Raw genomic sequence first — 20,223 nt, 5'->3', positions numbered from 1 at the left:
TATTCTTCTTTAAAAGGGAAATTATTCTTGTTATTACAAACCTACATTGACATTATCACAAATGTCACATTTTAGTTTACTTAAATCTTTTAGAGTTATTCTTGACCGAACGTGAAGGGCAAATCAGGAAGGTAAAACATCAAACTATCATATTAACGCCAGATTGTTCTAAGATTAAATTCTTATTATTGCCAAGTATAGAATAAGGGACGATACAGTATACTCCTTTACCTAGAACATGGAGATGATTTAAGAAACATCATTAAAGACACACTGAAGCCTCCCAATCAACTCATTCCCATCTTTTGAAAGAACAAACTGGCGATGGCTTGACCTTAACCTCATCCCACCAACCCTCTTGCCATGTCTTGGACTAGGCATAAAAAGAGACACAAATAACAATTTGCATAACACTTTGTACACGTTTATTTAACAAGTGTTCCAAAAATTATAAATTGTACTTACAAACATGACTTGAAATATGGTTTCTGTGTTAGTTTGCGTGTGTGTGTGTGGTTAGGAGATGAGTTCTGTGTAGAGTGTCTGGTTGGCGTAGTCTGCTGTCCTGCCCTGGGACAGGGGGGGAGAGGGGCTGCCTCCAAGGCCGGGCTGGGGATTCCCAGCACTCATAAAGCAAAAAGGCACATGAGTAATCTTTCCATTTGACCAACACTGTGGAGAGACAACATCATTAGTGTCACTGAGATGAGTTTAGCTAGACCTCGTGCTCTATTCACTGCAGCACATCAATAGCCATGTCAAATGGAATGATCAGTGTGTAGACCATTTCTAGTGGAAGTCTCATTGCCCATCTTTCCCATTCAAATGACAATGCATAAACTACTTTTGAGTAAAACAAAAAACAAACAAATAGCTTTAATAACTTTTGCTTTAAGCAGCACTGCGGGGAAACATCTAAATGCCTGGTGGTCCCCTAAATGTAAAGAACAGCGTTTGTAGAGACTGACCACAGTGAGCTGGGCTCCATGCTTGTAGTTGGGGTTGAATTGCATCAGTCTGGGCTCTGTCCCGGTCTCCCCGTGAACAAAACCACTGACACACATAGACAGACAGTTATTAACACTGATATAGAGATACACCCTCCTGGATATGTAACATACTAGAGCACCTACCATGGCAGAAGCTTAAAAGCGGGGTTGATTTGAGTCTTGAACACTGCGATCATGGCAGGCCGGCCTGCTTCAGCATCTCCTGATGGAACAGGTAAGAGGGAGGAAGTGAGTGGAGGAGAGAAATGACAAAACACACTTTCCAACTTGGAGAAAGAGGAGAGGAGGGAAGGAGCCTGACCTTTGAGAAGCACGGCTAGTCTCTCTCCTGTCGGGTCCCACGCTAGCGACTGGATCTCTCCTCCGACCCTGAAAAACATGCATACACAATAGGCTAATCTGTAAGGTTAATCAATAACTAGTTTAGTGAATGACTAGTTAACCCAGGCCTTTCCTTACGCCATATCTCCATCTGGTGTATTTAAGGTTGTCTCAGACAGGTCGGCCACCACTGTTGCTGCCTTCGGCCCCCCTGACATCCCTAATGGCATCCCTAATGGAGAAAGAGGAGGACTTACATCAAAACAAACAACGCAAGCACACAGCACACAGTGTAAAACAACTGTAAGAGGTTGGTGTGCTTCATATCATACATGGTCTTGTGTTTGTGTGTGTACCTGGGGTGTCAGTGAAAGTTAGGGCATAGATGACAGTCTCTCCTTGCACACTGAAGAGCAGCCGACTCCCATCAGGACTCCAACTGCCAGACTAGACAGTTACAGAGAGACAGTTAGCCAAACACACAAACACTCACACAGAACAGGTGTCTCACCTGACAGCGTCCCTTCAGACAAGGCCACCGCTCGCAAGTCCACATCCTAGTTTCCCAAACCCTGCAGCAACACACATAAGACACACACTACTGTTGGAAAGTTTGGGTTCACATAGAAATGTCCTTGTTTTTGAAAGAAAAGCACATATTTTGTCCATTAATATAACATCAAATTAATCAGAAATACAGTGTAGAAATTGTTAATGTTGTAAATGACTATTGTAGCTGGAAACGGATGATTTTGAAGGGAATATCTACATAGGTCCATTATCAGCAACCATCACTCATGTGTTCCTTTGGAAGACCAGTTTTATTGCTTCTTTAATCAGTACAACAGTTTTCAGCTGTACTAACATACGTGCAAAAGGGTTTTCTAATGATCAATTAGCCTTTTAAAATTATAAACTTGGATTAGCTAAAAACGTGCCATTGGAACACAGGAGTGAGTTGGTTGCTGATAATGAGCCTTAACGACATAAAGCTCTCCTGCACTACTGTCTCTGACCTGAAGAGGTAGGAGGGTGTAGCTGCCAGCACGCGACTGCCATCAGGGGACCAGGATAGGTATGTGACTCCTCCCCCTCCCACACGGTAGAGAGGCACACAGCTCTCAACAGCTACATCCCACACCTGACAGAGATAGAAACAGAGACAGAGAGAAAGAGAGTCACAAGGATGTTCCAGCATCACAGTAAAATACTTTCACAGTTGAGTAGCAGTAGAGGTTGAGACTGCTGGTTCCTACCAGCATGGCAGTGTCCCTGGGAGAGGCCGACACCAGGAGAGATCCGTTAGGTGACCATGCCATGGAAGTGACAGGGGAGTGGCCTGGGTGGGACAGGACCTGGGCACAGCCAGAAGAAGGTCTGTGAGAGGGAAGAAGAGATAAAAAGAGAATGAATGAGAAATAGGGAGGACGGAGAAAAAGAAAGTTGAAGAGTATAATAATGAGCATGTATACCTGGTAGAGAACGAGGTGGGGTCCACGTGCCAGACCAGCAGGCAGTTGTGACAGGCCACAGCCAGGGTAGACGCACACAGAGGCTTCCACTGCAGGGCTGCCACACTGTGCTGCAGACGGTGCTTTAGGGTGGGAGTATTAGCACTGAGGGAGAAAGAGAGAGTGTTTGAGAGAGAGACGGAGAAAGAGACAGAACAAGTTTAACACTGCACTAGGTTGGTCTGACTGAATATGATTTTGAGGACATAGGTTTTATCTGAATCCATACGAAGATTCTCAATTGGTTTTGCTCGGCTCCTCACGTCCTCTCCTCGCCTTTTGAAAAAAGGTAAAAAATAATCAAGTAGAGGCGGCGAGGAGAGGAAACAATTCCGCTTATATGAAATGACTCTCCTTCTCCACTTGCGCGTCATCATGTAAATCACGTTTAGGAATCCCAAAATAAATATGTTTAGTAAAAATGTAATTAGATAGTTGTGCTAGACATTTAGATAAAAGTTAAGTAAAGGTAAGTTTTGTTTTCAAATATGTGCATTCTTTTCTCCTCAGAGAACACAACAGCTGTTTCAAAGGGGGTGTGACTGGTTTCAAAACTCTTCCGCGAGAGCCGACCGTAGGATACTCTTGTGAACCCTCTGCCGAAGGATGTAATCGAGGAGGTGAGCATATTCCTCTGTTCACCTACTAACGAATTGGCATTCTCCTCAACCACTTATCAATTTTCAGGCCCCGGAGAAGAGGAGTTGAGAAACTCCCATAGAGTTTAATAGTCAACGACACAGCACCATTGCAACAGACCGGCAGTTGGGCCATGAGTCTGCTACTTACCTCTTGGGGTTGTAGATCTTGATGGAGTCGTCTAAAAGGGAAACAGCACACTTCTGGGTGTGTGGGTGCCAGGCGAAGCTCCGCACTGCACAGTCCGACCTGAAACACAGGGAGCAACAACTGGGTCTGGTTGCACCAGTAGGGCTTAAAAAACATTGATCTTTAATAGGGCTGTTGCGGTGACCGTATTACTGCCACACCAGCAGTCACGAGTCGTGACCGCAGTGATATTCCACGTGAACATTAAGCCAAGGAAATCTCCTCCTATGCACTCTGTACGTGCGTTGGTTGTACCCAACTCCCTAACGACCGTCAGGTCATTAATGGCCTGGTACCGAGGGCTCTATTGTCTCTCTAACCACTCTGACATCAATGCAGATGCAATTGAAAATCACATCAAACACTTACCATCAAAACCGTATCATGCTTTTAAAACGTACTTCATTGTGATCGATCAATTTGAAGAAAGTTCAACAAAAGGTTGAAACTGAGTGGAAAACATGGTCGTTGTGGATGTTGTTTCAAAGTCAAACACGATATGGACAGCGCTTTCTAAGGTGATGATTAATTCAAAACACCCATACGCATATTATAGCTTATGCATACATATAGGCCTATATATGAGCCCAAACCTGAAGAAAAAAAGTTAGTGTACACTCAGTGTACAAAACATTAGGAACACCTGCTCTTTCCATGACAGACTGACCAGGTGAAAGCTATGATACCTTATTGATGTCACCTGTTAAATACACTTCAGTCAGTGTAGAGGAAGGGGCGGAGACGGGTTAAAGAAGGATTTTTAAGCCTCGAGACAATTGAGACATGGATTGTGTATGTGTGCCATTCAGAGGGTGAATGGGAAAGACAAAATATTTAAGTGCCTTTGAACGAGATATGGTAGTAGGTGCCAAGCGCACCGGTTTGAGTGTGTCAAGAACTGCAACGCTGCTGGGTTTTTCACGCTCAACAGTTTCCAGTGTGTATCAAGAATGGTCCACCACCCAAAGGACATCCAGCCAACTTGACACAACTGTGGGAAGCATTGCAGTCAATATGGGCCAGCATTCCTGTGGAACGCTTTCGACAATTGAGGCTGTTTGGAGGGCAAAAGGGGGTGCAACTCAATGTTAGGAAGGTGTTGGTAATGTTTTGTACACTAAGTGTAAAATACATAGCCTAATAGCCTACTGCATAGGCCTACACATAGCAGAAAAACATATATTAAAAAAATAAACATTTAAGATGTCTTTGGAACATAATTTATCAAGCCTATAGTCCAAAAATTAAAACAATTCTAGTAATCACCAGTGAATGTGGACTGTATTATTACGCATACTCTATTCATGAGTCAGAGAAAACGTACAGGCCCAGGCAAAATGCTATTGGTTCATTGATTGTGCAAGGCGGCATAAAGCATTTGCCTACAATTAGAGTGAATTTGTAATTGATGCATCCAAACAGACGATCTACCTGCAATACATTTTAATGGACGGCAACTTTAAGTCAAGTATGATCGGTAATATGTTTAAATGATGGGCTTAAAATGGACTGGCCAAGTATTATCAGATGTTTACAGACAAGGGGACAGATACACTTGAGAATCTATCAATAAAGTACAACCTATCCAGAACTCTGTTATACAATTATTTACAAGCAAGAAGCCATCTTACTAAAGCAGTGGGACCTAATAAAACGCTTAGTGATATATATTTAATTAATTACACTGAACAAAAATAAAAACACGTCTTCACATTGTGTTGGTCCCATGTTTCATGAGCTGAAAAATACAAACATTTTCCGTACGCACAAAAAGCTTATTTCTCTCAAATGTTGTGAACTAATGTGTTTACATCTGTTAGTGAGCGTTTCTCCTTTGCCAAGATAATCCAATCACCTGACAGGTGTGGCATATCAAGAAGCTGATTAAAAGGCATGATAATTACACAGGTGCACTTTGTGCTTGGAACAATAAAAGGCCACTCTAAAATGTGCAGTTTTGTCACCCAACACAATGCCACAGATGTCTCAAGTTGAGGGAGCGTGCAATTGGCCTGCTGACTGCAGGAATGTCCACAAGAGCTGTTGCCAGAGAATTGAATGCTCATTTCTTTACCATAAGCCACCTCCAACATCGTTTTACAGAATTTGTCAGTACGTTCAACCAGCCTCACAACTGCAGCCCACGCATATGGGCAAGCAGTTTGCAGATGTCAACGTTGTGAACAGAGTGCCCCATAGTGGCGGTGGGGTTATTGTATGGGCAGGCATAAGCTACGGTCAACGAACACAATTGCATTTTATCGATGGCAATTTGAATGCAGAGATACCAGGACGAGATCTTGAGGCCTATTGTCGTGCTATTCATCTGCCGCCATCACCTCATGTTGAAACATGACTCAATTTTACACATCACTTACAATCTGAAATGGTCCACCCACACAGATAGTGTGGTGAAGAAGAAGGCACATCCGTGCCAATTTGGCTTGGTCCCTAAGACCCTCATACTTTTACAGATGCACAATTGAGAGCATCCTGTCAGGCTGTATCACAGCCTGGTACGGCAACTGCACCGCCCCCATCCGCAGGGCTCTCCAGAGGGTGGTGCGGTCTGCCCAACGCATCACGGGGGCAAACTACCTGCCCTTCAGGACATCTACAGAGCACCCAATGTCACAGGAAGGCCAAAAAGATCATCAAGGACATCAACCACCCTAGCCACGGCCTGTTCACCCCGCTATCATCCAGAAGGCGTGGTCATAACAGGTGCATAAAAGCTGGGACCAGTTTATGCTGTTCTGTGAAGGGAGTAGTACACAGCGTTGTACGAGATCTTCAGTTTCTTGGCAATTTCTCACATGGAATAGCCGTCATTTCTCCGAACAAGAATAGACTGACGAGTTTCAGAAGAAGTTATTTGTTTCTTGCCATTTTGAGCCTGTAATCGAACCCACAAATGCTGTCTCAACAAGGCCAGTTTTATTGCTTCTTTAATCAGAACAACAGTTTTCAGCTGTGCTAACAATTGCAAAGGGTTTTCTAATGATCAATTAGCCTTTTAAAATGGCTAACACAACGTGCCATTGGAACACAGGAATGATGGTTGCTGATAATGGGCCACTATGTAATGGGTACACCTATGTAACCGGTGTGAAATGGCTAGCTAGTTAGCGGGGTGCGAGCTAATAGCGTTTCAATCGGTGACGTCACTCGCTCTAAGACCTTGAAGTAGTTATTCCCCTTTCTCTGCAAGGGCCGCGGTTTTTGTGGAGCGATGGGTAACGATGCTTCGTGGGCAGGCAGTTGTTGTTGATGTGTGCAGAGGGTCCCTGGTTCGAGCCCAGGTAGGGGCGAGGAGAGGGACAGAAGCTATACTGTTACATTGATGCTGTTGACCCAGATCACTGGTTGCTGCGGAAAAGGGGGAGGTCAAAAGGGGGGTGAGTGTAACCGGTGTGAAATGGCTAGCTAGTTAGCGGGATGCACGCTAATAGCGTTTCAATCAGTGACGTCACTCGCTTTGAGACCTTGAAGTAGCAAGGGCAGCGTCTTGTGGAGCGGTGGGTAACAATGCTTCGTGGGGAGGCAGTTGTTGATGTGTGTAGAGGGTCCCTGGTTCAAGCCCAGGTAGGGACGAGGAGAGGGATGGAAGCTATACTGTTACACCTATGTAGATATTCCATAAAAAATCTGCCGTTTTCAGCTACAATAGTCATTAACAACTGTATATTTGATGTTATTTTAATGGGCAAAAAATATGTTTTTCTTTCAAAAACAAGGACATTTCTAAAACCAAAACTTTGGTTACATTTTTTTTTTTTTTTTTTAATTGCAAAAATTGATAACCTGTTTTGACTTTGTCATTATGGGGTATTGTGTATAGATTGATGGGGGGAAAAAAACATTTAATCAATTTTAGAATATGGTTGTAACATAACCAAATGTGGAAAAAGTGAAGGGGTCTGAATACTTTCCGAATGCACTGTAGGCTGACTCATATTCTGTTTTTCTGAAATAAAACATTTCTTAATATAATTTATTGTGAAGTGTATATTAAATGGATTTTTATTTTAATATAGAAGGTTCCAAAGGCGCACATCAGCGGCTTGTATGCGTGTAGGCCTGGAGATGCTAAATGTGCTATGTTAATTAACGGTTAATTACCATGAGAACAGCAGTCATTTTCGTGACAATAACAGGCTGACAAAATGTCATGACCGCCACAGCCCTAGTCTGAAATGCTAGTTCGGGTGTAGGTAGCTATGTTCCGACTTGGGGATCAGAATTTACACGTGTTTCAGACTAGTTGTAACTAACTCCGGTGTAAGCAATGCACGTTCCTAAGATTTGACGCTTCATAATGGCGGTTGCTAGGCAACGCCCGTTCTAAACTTTGCAAGGCACGTCACTTCGTATTTTCTTAACCACAACTAGTTGATCAATAAATAATTACTGTGGGAATGAATAAATCTGAAGGACGAAAACATTAGAATAAAGTAGGCTAATGTCACTGAAGGCATGTATTCATTTGTTGCCTACTGAAACTTCCAAAGTTAAGTTTTAAATAATTTAAAACAACAGCCGAGTGTGGTCAACGATCATTTAGTTTTGACATGCGTGGGTGGGGACTCGTCTTGATCGATCTTCTGGTCGGAAAATGTGAGCTCTAGAAAGATACCCAAGTTTGCGACTTGGAATACAGTTATTTGACCGTTCAAAACTATTTTTCCCAGTCGGATCTCATTTTGTTTTAAAGTTCCCAGTTGTCTTGGAACACACTGAAGTCGGAAATTTCAGAGTTCCCAGTTGTTTTGAACACAACATTAGTCTCAGCGGAGGGAGGGAGAGAGCAGCAGAGGGTCCGCCTCTCATGGTCCCTGCTCTCTCCTCCTCCGGTGAGACTGACCAGAGAGAGGGGACATCATCTTCCTCTTGATGGTGATACTCTCCTTGCACCACATCTGCCTCATGCACAAATACATGTTGTTCCTATGAACAGAGAATGTTAAATATTCCTCATTATTAAAATAGACAGGACGACCTGCTAATAATAATATAAACGCAGGGCTATTGATTCACTTGTCTACTCATTCAGTATAGTGTGGATTTTGGTATTTTGGTATTTTATTAGGATCCCCATTAGCTGTTGCAAAAGCAGCAGCTACTCTTCCTGGGGTCCACACAAAACATGAAACATAATACAGAATGACATAATACAGAACATCAATAGACAAGAACAGCTCAAGGACAGAACAGCATACATTTTTAAAAGGCACATGTAGCCTACATATCAATGCATACACACAAACTATAAAATAATAAAACAGTGTAGACAGTGCTGAATATAAACAGACAAACTCACTCAAAAAACAGCAGCTCTTTGCTGTATTCTTTGACGCTCTCTCTCTCTGGTCAAGGTTTTATGAATCTCAGGTAGGCTAGTATAAAATTTAGCTGTGGCCGGGGTTGTGGAAACTGTAGGCAAGGTGATTTGAGCGATCCAGGACAAATACAATTTAAAAAGGATCGCAAGGAAGTGATCGACTCGGGAATGCCTTGAAGATTGACCTGACCAGTCGATCGTAATCGACCGGTTGGTGACCATTGTCCTAAAGTTAATAAATAACTCATATTTGACAAGGACATAAGAGAGGGTATATTTAAGGATCTAATTGGGGACAAACTAAAAAGGTGGTCTTACCAATTGAGCACCTGGGAAAACTCAGCAGTCATGTCCTCGCTGCTTAACTGAAGACAAAGGGCAGACAACAACAGTCAATACACCCTGGCAAGTTTAGTATTGTCTGATTGTTACTGATGGAAAATGTGCCATGTGAATTGACTGTGAGACTGGGCCACTTACTGTGAGATGAGGGAACAGAGAGCCGTGGAAGGAGGAAACCCACCGTAGCAAAGCCAGGACACAGCTAGAGCTAACCTCTAGCCACTTGGGCACTGGGAACACACACACATTAAAGAGTTACACACTCTTGCATGATAGAACACTTTCTTATCTGAAGCGCAGTCTGCAAGTAATATTTTCAAGACCGTAAAATAATGAAGATAACATGGCACTCACCCTCTGCACTGGAGTTGGCTATTTCATTTAGAAGTCCAGAGAGGCCTGCATCACGCCTAGCAGACAGACACAGAGGTAGGAATTAGTGAACAGGGCCTTAGAATTGACTGTGTGCGTCTCTGTCTGTGTGTATGTGTCACACACACCAAGCCCCTGCACTCCTTGTGTACAGTGTCTCACAGTGGTCCCGAAAGGCTGCCTTGCTGCTGCACTCTTGGAGGCTGCGAGGTTTCAGTGACTCTCCCGGGAAGTACAGATTCAGAGGATGTGAATCCTACAGCAAATGGAAATACATTAGACACACACACACACACACACACACACACACACACACACACACACACACACACACACACACACACACACACACACACACACACAATAAGAATAAACATCTAAACATTACAGTGACAAACAGTTTTTGGTAACTGAAGTTTGTGGTGACTAGTACAAGGATTGGCATTGATATGGTAGCCCACCCACCCACCCACCCCAAACCAGACTGCTGGATCTGTGTTGGACTCGTCGTATTGAGAAGTCTCTCCATAGCCGGACAGCGGAGGGGGGAACAGAGCCAGGGAACACATCATAACCACATTACTCCTGAAAAATACATCACATTTAATAGCTCAATATTCAGCCATCACATGCAGATGCTAGCTTAATTAGCTAGCTAGTCACTAACGTTAGCTATCTAGCAAGCTTGGCTGGCTAGATTGGATTGACACTTTAGACTTGCTAGCTACTTAGCAGGCTAGCTAGACCGACATTTACAAAATACAACTACACAGTTATCCATGTAGTGGTACATTGTCCATGTACTGTTGTTACCTTTATTTTCCTGTAAAATGTAGCTAGGTTTACAGCAGCTTCAAACAGATCAGCCAGTTAACAAATCCCGCCGTGCTGGATTCATAAACTACGGAGGCCTGTAAGAAGGCATACAAAACGGCGAATTTCCACAACGCGGACATACTTTTCCCAGAGGTGAATACTCTGCTGTCATCTATCGGATAAATAGTGGCATTACATCCTACTTCTGTTCGCAGTTCACATTGGTGCTGTTTCATCCATTTGTGACATGGATGAAATAAGCAAACTGTAAAAACGTGCTGGTTGTTTGCAATTCAAATGCCGTTTTGATGAGTGAATGCATGGTGTGTAGACCTTGATGGACAAATTATTAGCTATACCACATTTGAACCGTTAATTGTGTGTGTAATTTAGAGATTTCCGAAGACAGAACTAAGTAGTCAGTGGAACAGACATGACACGAAGACAGTTGATTAAACTTTGCTGAAAAGATGGAAACCACTGTACAGTTTTGTGGGGGCGATATCCACGCCCCCTTGTGGGTTTGCAACTCAGTGACGTCAATTCAGCACTAGGAAGGAGACAGCTCCCTCCCTCCCCAACCCTGCGCGCCTCACGTTCCATGGGTCCCCGGTTATTGATAACACAATTTGCCCGCTGGGATTCGTTCTGATAACGTGAACTCGTGGGAAGGGTCTTTCATGCAATACAACGACAGACAGTCCGGAGAGAAAAAAAACGACGATTGCTCTTCATTATTACATACAGGAAGCTGAACCCACCCCTTACTTGAGAACGCGACAGCAACCAGACAGAAAGGTAATGGAATGTCATTCAATTAATTATATTATATAAAATATTATGATGAGATATGCAGGTGCGTTGCCTCGTGCAATGTACTCTGTTCACATTAGCATAGGCTACCACCAGGTCAATCTGTCAAAAATGCATACTCGTCGATTAATACGAAAAATCATATTTCTGCATCAGCATCATAGTCTGTACGACATATTTTATGTTGGTGCCAAAATTCAGTAAATCTACAGACGCTGCGGCAGTTAGACTTGGCATGGACTTGTACGGTTCGGGCATTAATTGACGTACGTCGACTGTGATGCTAGTGAGTGTCATCATCACATCCGTGGTTATTTAAAGATTGATATTCCTGCGCTTGTGTGAGAAAGAGCTCCTTCACACAGGCCCAGTGTTTTTCCCATTTCACGCTCTCTATTCGCTCGAGAGTCGCGGTTCCCATACTGGGCTACCTTGTAATATGAATTGGGTACATGTGGCAATTCTCTCTCCCTCCCTCTTACACACACACACACACACACACACACACACACACACACACACACACACACACACACACACACACACACACACACACACACACACACACACACACACACACACACACACACCTCAGTGGTTAGAGTTGCAATTTCGTCATATTCTGCAGAACTAAAATGTCAGGACTGAAACACATACAGTATTGTATATGTATAGTTTGCAACATTAAAATGTCAAGCCAAGCATGTATCAGGACCATAAGTGTCATTCAATGCATACAGTACCAGGAGAGGCATAGTACTCATCCTTATTGATTCCAGCAGTGCCCCATCCATATCCATCACAGTGTAAAACAAGATATAGGCTATCCTGACCTATGGTGACCCTCCTACAGGAATCACCCTGGGGATAAAGGTCAAGTCTATTTTGTAGTCAGTGCTATGTCCTTGGTTCATTCATAAAACTATTCCCCATTGACTAGCCTTGTAATTACCAGACTGATTACCACTGTCGCGAACATTCATGTAAGCGTGCAAGATCAGGCGGCTTGAGATGCTACTGTTTGACTGCCTCAATCCCATTCATAAATATTAAGATGTGGTCTGCTGAATAATTGAGGCTTTTGCCTTTATTGAGGAGAAACTGGATGTAATGGTTGACTTGCTCTCACAGGAGTTTTTTTAATGAAAGAGTAAGATTTCTTTTTTTCTCTCCCTCTACTCTCCTGCAAAGTAAGGCCCATCTGTCTGATGGTTCATCTGTTACAGACAGTCATTCTGCATAGTACTTGATTACAATAATCTATAATTTACTTCAACTATGTACCATACTGACAAGGCCAATCACACATCACACACTGTTTTAAAATGAGAAGTCTAGATACAGGTCTATTTCATCAATGAACAGCTCTGAAACAGCCAAATGAATTACACTGATTTATAGTGACTCATTGCATTTTTCCTCTCCTATTCATCTTTGTGTCACTCCATCCAGGCCTCCCCTTCTCCCTCTCTACTCCCATACATCCTTGGTTACTGTGTTGTGGGACCCCCTGATGAGTGGGACCTGCCTCCATGAGCCCCACACCCCCTCCCCCTCCCTCTCAGGCTTCAGCACCCCCATCTCAGAACCTACCTTCCGCAGGCTGGATGCAGACCCCCCCGCCTGCACCCCAGAGACCGACCTGACCCCCACCCAGTGTGTCCTCCGCAACGTGCTGTGCATCGACACAGGTGGGGCACCAGTTGTGTCAGGCGGAGGTGAGGGGTGCCCCCACACCTGTGGCAGCAGCCCGACCCCCAGCGACGGGCCCCTGGCCCACTTTGACAACAGCGTGCTGAAGTTGCACGAGCATGAAGCCTGCCAGTGTGGGGGCGGGGAGGAGGCGGGGCTTAGCTCAGAGGCTGGGGCCGTCCACAGCCAATCAGACAACATCCGGCTGCAGCAAGGAAGTGGAGGGTTCCTGGAGGGGCTGTTTGGCTGCCTGAAACCCGTCTGGACCATGATCGGGAAAGCCTACTCCACCGAACACAAGCATAACCAGGAAGGTGCGTGGAGTGAGTATAACAGCCAATTCTATGTCACTTCACTATTTGCACAAGGTCTCCTGTGTTTAACAAAGACGTTTGTATACTTTTAGGATACTGAATACCTAACCAATACATGAGAGACACTTCAGAATATTTCACTCTGCGTAGGATATGTACGACACCGAATCTTTTGTCACTTGAAATGTTAGATAGTCAAGATGTTGAGGTAAATCCGCACACCATGGTGATGCATTATGTACTGTATAAAGGTTCAACTTGACTTACTTTCATTATGGAGGTACATCACTAAAATGGCTTCCATTTTCCTCACTGTTTATCTCTCACTCCTGCCACCATGCCCCACTTTCTCTTTACACGCCCCCTACAATGCTGCTGACGTTACCTGTGCACTAGACTTATTCACAGTTAGCTACAGGTGACACCAGCAGCTGCCTCCACAGCAGCAGGTCCCTGGAGACCACAACTCCTCTCATGAAGAATTCTCCTGCTTGTCTCTCTTATCCCGCCTACTGGCTTCTCTTTCCTCACAGTGACCAAATTCTCAGTCATTCATCTATCTAATGTACTCTCATGACAGATGAGGGAGGGAGGAGAGATTAGATTTGGGGAGATGTGCAGCTGTTTGCCTCTACATCTCTCCCCAACTGCCATCGTACTGTACACTGAGCATATTGATCAAATCGTAGCTATGATGGTACCATGGGGAAAACACCTACTAATTTGCCGATGTAAAGTACTTTTTTTCACAGGAACGCTTCCTATAAACAGATGATGAGGTTTATATGATACTTCTCAGCTGGTCTGCTTACTGGCCTGGAGTCCTCTCCATCTGCCGCTCATGGCCTGTGACGGACTGTTTCCTTGTGTTGATATTGTGTTTTTAGAATCCTGGGAAGTTCCGTTTGAGGAGATCTCAGACCTGCAGTGGGTGGGCAGTGGGGCCCAGGGTGCCGTCTTCTTGGGGAAGTTCCATGGAGAGGACGTGGCTGTCAAGAAAGTCCGGGACATCAAGGAGACGGAGATCAAGCACCTACGCAAACTCAAGCACCCCAACATAATCACCTTCAAGTGAGGAAAACTCCCTGACCCAGACTCCAAGAAAACAGTAGAGATTTATATGAACATATCAACTGTTCGTCCGAGCTATTGTAGCCTTGACCAGCAGTAACTAGCACTCCATCAAGACTGACATCATCAGACACTGACTTTTTCAAATGTTCTCTTCTTTATACTTGTCCCACTGCCTCCTCCCTCCCTCTCCCCATTCCTCCTACCTCCTCTCTCACTCCCCCAGGGGTATCTGCACCCAGGCTCCCTGCTATTGTATCCTGATGGAGTACTGTGCGCAGGGCCAGCTGTACGAGGTGCTAAGGGCGGGCAGGAACATCACCCCCTCCCTACTCATTGACTGGGCCATGGGCATTGCCGGGGGCATGAACTACTTACACCTCCACAAGATCATCCACAGAGACCTCAAGTCCCCCAAGTGAGTCACTGTCCTGGGTCCTATCAAAACCATCTGCCTATAGACCAGAAGGCCCCAAAGTAAATCAATTAGCTCTTTCATTAAAAAATGTATTTTCTGGCTTAAGAACATCTAAAAAATATATTTTTTTGCTCTATCCATGGCAGTATGCTGATTACACATGATGACTTGGTGAAGATCTCTGACTTTGGCACCTCCAAGGAGCTCATTGATAAGAGCATGAAGATGTCATTTGCTGGTACGGTGGCCTGGATGGCCCCAGAGGTCATTCGGAATGAACCTGTATCAGAGAAGGTGGACATCTGGTAAGTGAAGGAATTCAACTTATTGACCATTGAAAAGAGGACCAATGCAATTCCATCTCTGATCAGTGATCACTAATATAAAGAGTGTTGTGAACTGCAGGTCGTTTGGGGTGGTGTTGTGGGAAATGCTGACCGGGGAGGTCCCCTATAAGGATGTGGACTCCTCCGCCATCATCTGGGGGGTGGGCAACAACAGCCTGAACCTCCCTATCCCCAAGAGCTGCCCCGATGGCTTCAAAATCCTCCTGAGGCAGTGCTGGTGAGTGAAGATGGTGGGAGGGAGGGAAGGAGGGGGAGAAAGAGAGGGATGGTGGAAAAGAGGAGAGAGGAGAGAGGATGTAGTGGAAATGGATAGAGGGAAATTATTTCCTTTGAAATCTTTCCTAGGTAGACTTGGCCCATGTAGATCCATAATGATTATATAGGAGATATACCAAACTTGTCTCTGACTCCTCGGTTTTGCAGGAACTGTAAACCCAGAAATAGACCCTCTTTCCGTCAGATCCTCCTCCATCTGGATATAGCCTCAGCTGATGTCCTCTCCACCCCACAGGAGACATACTTCAAATCTCAGGTAGCCTACTCGACACTATGCCACACACACACAACATAATGAATGTATACACAAACAAACACATTCACATAAACGCACACGCGCACACACACATAAACACACACACACACACACACACACAGAGTGCCTAAGTCTGTGTGTGTGTCGAGCAGGCTGAGTGGCGGGAGGAGGTGAAGCAGCACTTTGAGAAGATTAAGTCTGATGGGACCTGTCTGCACCGACTGGACGAGGAACTGATCAACCGACGCAGAGAGGAGCTCAGGTCTGTACCACAACACTCTGATAGACAGAGTTACTCTTCTCTTTTACCTGCTGGAAGTGATGCAATGCCAGTATTGTATAAGAGAAAGCCACCAGTGCCTTGTTATGAGCTGTGTAACTACAGTACAGCAGTCCAGGGTCATGTAGACAGGCAGTTTCACTAACATCAAATGGCTCCAGTTCCTTTGCCCTTCCTTTATCTACCTTTGGAGATATAAAAAAAAAAGAAAGAGATGGAGAGAAAAAATCAAGTAAATAGGCTCAGGGCGCATTTCTGTTACACAGCATTTTGATTCTTTCATGCGTAAACATGATGTCACTTCTTGTGCACTGTTTTCTATTCAGGCACGCTCTGGACATCCGTGAGCACTATGAGAGGAAACTGGAGAGGGCCAACAACCTCTACATGGAGCTCAATGCTGTCATGCTGCAGCTGGAGCTCAAAGAGAAAGAGCTACAGAAGTAGGTGGATCCATCAGGCAAAGCAATTCAATGCATGTGGAGTTGTTCAGCAAATTCTCAGATCATTTATAAAGAAAATTCTAATTTAGCACATCAATCATATCAGCTAGGATGGTATATAGACATACTGAACAGGCAGTTTGAAAATAAGTGGATAATAAGTGTTTGGTAATTAGGGTTATAGAAGATACAAGTCATAGAAATAGAATATGTAGAACATAGTAGTTACTGGATTTCGCATGCAATCAACTTTAATCGTTTTGATGTGTACCTAGGAGAGAGCAGTCTTTAGATAAGAAGTTTCCAGGACTGTTCAAGCACCACAGCTCCAGACAGACTAGCTCCTCCAACTCCATGGACAAACTCATCAAGAAGAGAAACGTCCCACAGAAACTGCCCTCTGGAAAGAGGTGAGCGTTAATTCCGAGAGCCAAAAGCATAGGAGGCAAGGGTAGTTCTAATGTCAACCCAATGCAGAATTAACTTACTCATGTAAAACAATTGAAAGCACTTTAAATAAATGTATAATCAGATTATATCACAATGTATCTGACCATTGTTTTCTATTCTATCCTGTTCTCACAGGCCAGACATCCTCAAGTCAGAGGTGATCATTCCCAAGATGGATTCCTCCGTGATGCAGGTCACCATCCCCTCCTGCACCAACAGGGGCTCCACGTCTCCTAGCCGCTCACGGAGGATCAAGACCCGCCACCGCAAGCCTGGCAAGGGCAGCAGCGGGGACCTAGCTGGCCTGAAGGCCACTCAACCCTCCCCTGGCGGGGACAACCCTGCCCAGGCCAACAGCTTCAGCACGGAACCCTCTAAGCAGCTCCTGGACCCCAGCGCAGTCTTGCGGGCCCTGGGCCACGAGCAGCAGCAGAGGCAGCTGTCCTCCTCCAGCCCAGACCTCATATGCACCACGCTGGCAGCTGAGGGCCAGGGGAAAGGAGAGACCACCATGGGGGGGCTGGAGAAGGGTGGCAGCCTGAGTGCCTCTGCGGGCCTGGGGGGGTCCGAGCGGGGCGCGGCAGGTCTGGATGACCTCACAGAGACGCCCCCGCATAGCAACACTCCCAGTGAGGACGCAGCATCATTCCCCTTCTCTAGCAGCCCAGACTCGCCATGTGGGAGGGGGGTGGCCGCCGGGAGGGGGTCTGTGCTGGGTGCCCCACGCCTGCCCCACGATGGGGACTATAAGGAGGAGGGAGTGAGTGGTGTGAGGTTACCCCGGGTGGCGTCAGGGCACCTCACCCCCTCAGCTATCCTGTACAGGGCAGCCATCACACGCAAACAGGTACAGTCCCAATGAAAAGCTAGTCATGTTCAGTATGTACTTTCTCCTTTCATCTCTGTGAATGTGTTTAGCTAACTCCCTCTGTTCTATGGGCTGTGTCCACAGAGACGTGGCGTGTCTTCGGAGGAGGAGGAGGGGGAGGTTGACAGCGAAGTGGAGTTGCCACGGAGACGGTGAGAATGTTGCTGTACTCCAGTACCCAAAAAACTGCCCGTAATTGACCTTTGTCTCATCATTGATCTGTGATATGATTTTAGGAATCACAGGGTTTGACACCATTATGAAAATGACATTTGTAATTCCAATCAGAGATGTTTTGTGTTGCTAGTATAAGTGAATGTGCAAGTGACATGCAGTATGATGACAATTAATTATGGAATGAATCAAAACTGAAACAAAAGTGGATTCTTCCTTTCTTTTATCTCCCTCTTCTCTCTTGTTCGTTCTCCCCAGACGTCCGACCAGCATCAACCAGTGCCAGTCGGGGTCCACCTTCAGTTCAGAGAACCTCTCTGTGTCAGACGGCGAGGAAGGTCACACCACCGACCACTCCCACAGTGGCACCCCGGACGTGGTCAGCACCAACACGGACGACCGTCTGTACGACCGCAGCGATGACCTCCTGTCGCAGGGGTCAGAGTTCCCGGCAGACAACACGGACCTGGCGCAGGGCTCTGACGGGCGGTCTGAGAGGAAAAGTGCTCTGGGCCAGGTCAAAGCCCTGCTAGATGCTGCACAGAATCCTAATGAGGTAACACAATCTGATACTGGCACTTTTGTAGCGCACACCCCCGCAGCCCCTGCAAGATGGGGGGGGGGGGGGGGGGGGTCCACGAGCTTTGACCTAGCTTTAAAAATCCCTATTTTTTTAATAGTTAAATGTTTTTTATTCAGTTCCATTATTTGAGCTTAAAATGTACATTTACGGGAATTTTATAAGGGAAAAGTTTTTGTTTTTGAAATACTTTCAGTACTATAAATGTCCATGTCAGTTCTATGCTTGGAAATGGAAGTGCATACCACTTGAAGAAATAGTCAGAAAAACACAAAATTCTTCAGATTTTTGTCTATTGTCAACTCATCTCCATCAGAGTACTGAAAGATCTGATAGAAAGGTTATGTTTTTATTTGGGATTTTCAAATGAATAATTTTCCATATTTGACAAATGTTTGTATTGAACTTTAATTTTTGAGGCAAAAAATATGTCTGTTTTGAGTATCTGTTGTCAAATCCGTCAGTGGCTTGTCACCCCGTCTCTGATGGCTAACCCCCTTAAAATATATATTTTTGTCAATATTCTGAATGATGTTTTTTATTACTAGCTAGGTTTACATCCAATTGGTGACAGATTTTCATGCGAATACTACAGAATCCGCAAAAAGAAAATATGCGCATTTTCCCACCAGTTGAATGTTTCCACTAAATGGACTTGTTGAGAAAAAAAATCAGTGCGTGATGACGTAGTGCATACAAAATGTACTTTTTCGTGATAGTTTTGTCTCAAAAACGTTTGCGTTAAATAGCAAATGTGCCTCCATCGGTCTTGGCGCCTGCGCTCTAGCCAACAGCTTGCAGATACAGTGCGGGTAGTCAGTGCGGGTTGTCTAGTCTACATGATGAGATTCTTATGGATAAGAGCAAGAATATTTGTATTTGTTAAACGGTAGTCAAGCATCGACCATCATATCACCAGAATAAGACCCTCGATATTTATTGGAAAGCAGCATCAAGCTCATAACCGTGTACTTTCCACACGGTGTAGTTCATCGTAATTTATTTCATATGTAGCCTATAAACTGCATGGTTTCCTGAGTCATAGTGGGAGAACCACACACCATATCATCACGTGACTCCAAATTTACTTCGAAATGATGGTTATTTTATCAATATTTGCGCATAACGGCGTTTCCATCAACGTTTCCAACATAATACATTTTACCGACACAGAAAGATTCCGTAGAGGTTAAACAATTGTATTTGCTGTGCAAGACCTACGGGATAATGTTTGTTTTAGAAATGTTGTTTTATGTTTTAAATCTAGAAATGCATGCATGCTTTTTATGGTGTCTGAGTTAATTGTTCATTTTTATGGTGTCCAGTTAATTGCATTTCTTCTTTTTTTAAAGAAAAGGAGGTTGTTCTTTTACCTGGTGTGATAACACTTTGGTCTATCAAAATATATATTAAACATTTTGTAAATATTAAGACAAATATTTGTGGGGAAAAAGAATCCCTGTGCTCTAAAACAGCTAAATATTCTGTCAGCCTTATAGCAAAATGTGTAAAATAGCATGAGATTAGCTATAAAACTGCAATTTTTTTCTCTCTGCCCCATGGCAAAAATAGTATTTACTCAGACATTGCGGGGGCCCTGCGACCTTTTCCACATTTTGTGTTACAGCCTGAATTTAAAATTTATTAAATTGCGATTTTGTGTCACTGGCCTACAAACAATACCGCATGTCAAGTGGAAT

The 20,223-nt window shown here is 44.5% G+C and overlaps 2 protein-coding genes across 4 annotated transcripts in view; one reads left to right on the top strand and one right to left on the bottom strand.

Annotated features, from left to right (window-relative positions):
- Positions 1 to 402: 402 nt before the first annotated feature.
- On the bottom strand, positions 403 to 10,666 carry LOC110492363 (aladin). Of its 2 annotated transcripts, none has more exons than XM_021566613.2 (17): positions 10,539 to 10,666; positions 10,199 to 10,310; positions 9,854 to 9,981; positions 9,708 to 9,763; positions 9,492 to 9,583; positions 9,330 to 9,376; positions 3,632 to 3,730; positions 2,804 to 2,947; positions 2,588 to 2,708; positions 2,348 to 2,472; positions 1,843 to 1,903; positions 1,688 to 1,778; positions 1,470 to 1,563; positions 1,312 to 1,379; positions 1,134 to 1,212; positions 969 to 1,053; positions 403 to 672 (listed from the first exon to the last, which is right to left on the bottom strand). In XM_021566613.2, exons 2-17 carry the CDS (start codon positions 10,295 to 10,297, stop codon positions 517 to 519), a joined length of 1,545 nt encoding a protein of 514 aa, XP_021422288.2. In that variant the 5' UTR covers positions 10,298 to 10,310; positions 10,539 to 10,666; the 3' UTR covers positions 403 to 516. The 2 variants fall into 2 exon arrangements, with proteins under 2 accessions (XP_021422288.2, XP_021422291.2); XM_021566616.2 differs by having other exon boundaries at positions 1,470 to 1,551.
- Positions 10,667 to 11,103: 437 nt separating this feature from the next.
- LOC110492360 (mitogen-activated protein kinase kinase kinase 12-like) overlaps positions 11,104 to 20,223 on the top strand; it is an 11,871-nt gene continuing 2,751 nt past the window's right edge. The window contains exons 1-13 of one of the 2 annotated variants that reach the window (XM_021566607.2): positions 11,104 to 11,339; positions 12,807 to 13,360; positions 14,248 to 14,431; positions 14,658 to 14,849; positions 14,996 to 15,154; positions 15,255 to 15,413; positions 15,620 to 15,728; positions 15,881 to 15,990; positions 16,335 to 16,451; positions 16,727 to 16,861; positions 17,037 to 17,748; positions 17,854 to 17,921; positions 18,202 to 18,499. In XM_021566607.2, the coding sequence (XP_021422282.2) occupies positions 12,868 to 13,360; positions 14,248 to 14,431; positions 14,658 to 14,849; positions 14,996 to 15,154; positions 15,255 to 15,413; positions 15,620 to 15,728; positions 15,881 to 15,990; positions 16,335 to 16,451; positions 16,727 to 16,861; positions 17,037 to 17,748; positions 17,854 to 17,921; positions 18,202 to 18,499 (2,736 nt within the window). In that variant the 5' untranslated portion in view covers positions 11,104 to 11,339; positions 12,807 to 12,867. Of the gene's footprint in view, positions 11,340 to 12,806; positions 13,370 to 14,247; positions 14,432 to 14,657; positions 14,850 to 14,995; positions 15,155 to 15,254; positions 15,414 to 15,619; positions 15,729 to 15,880; positions 15,991 to 16,334; positions 16,452 to 16,726; positions 16,862 to 17,036; positions 17,749 to 17,853; positions 17,922 to 18,201; positions 18,500 to 20,223 lie in introns of both variants that reach the window. The other variant, XM_021566606.2, reaches the window with a different exon arrangement.

The sequence above is a fragment of the Oncorhynchus mykiss genome, chromosome 16 (genome assembly GCF_013265735.2).
Source record: "Oncorhynchus mykiss isolate Arlee chromosome 16, USDA_OmykA_1.1, whole genome shotgun sequence".
NCBI lineage: Eukaryota > Metazoa > Chordata > Actinopteri > Salmoniformes > Salmonidae > Oncorhynchus > Oncorhynchus mykiss.
The sequence above is the reverse complement of the archived record's forward strand: the minus strand, read 5'-3'. Positions and strand labels throughout refer to the sequence as shown.

What these genes read in the sequence shown, in the direction of transcription:
- LOC110492363 (XM_021566613.2), bottom strand. Translation starts at nt 10,297, where the DNA reads ATGATGTGTTCCCTGGCTCTGTTCCCCCCTCCGCTGTCCGGCTATGGA. An exon ending in CTCTGTTCCCTCATCTCACA is followed by an intron (nt 9,377 to 9,491) that starts GTAAGTGGCCCA and finishes CTTTGTCTTCAG; the next exon opens with TTAAGCAGCGAGGACATGAC. An exon ending in AAGATCTACAACCCCAAGAG is followed by an intron (nt 2,948 to 3,631) that starts GTAAGTAGCAGA and finishes TTTCTCCCTCAG; the next exon opens with TGCTAATACTCCCACCCTAA.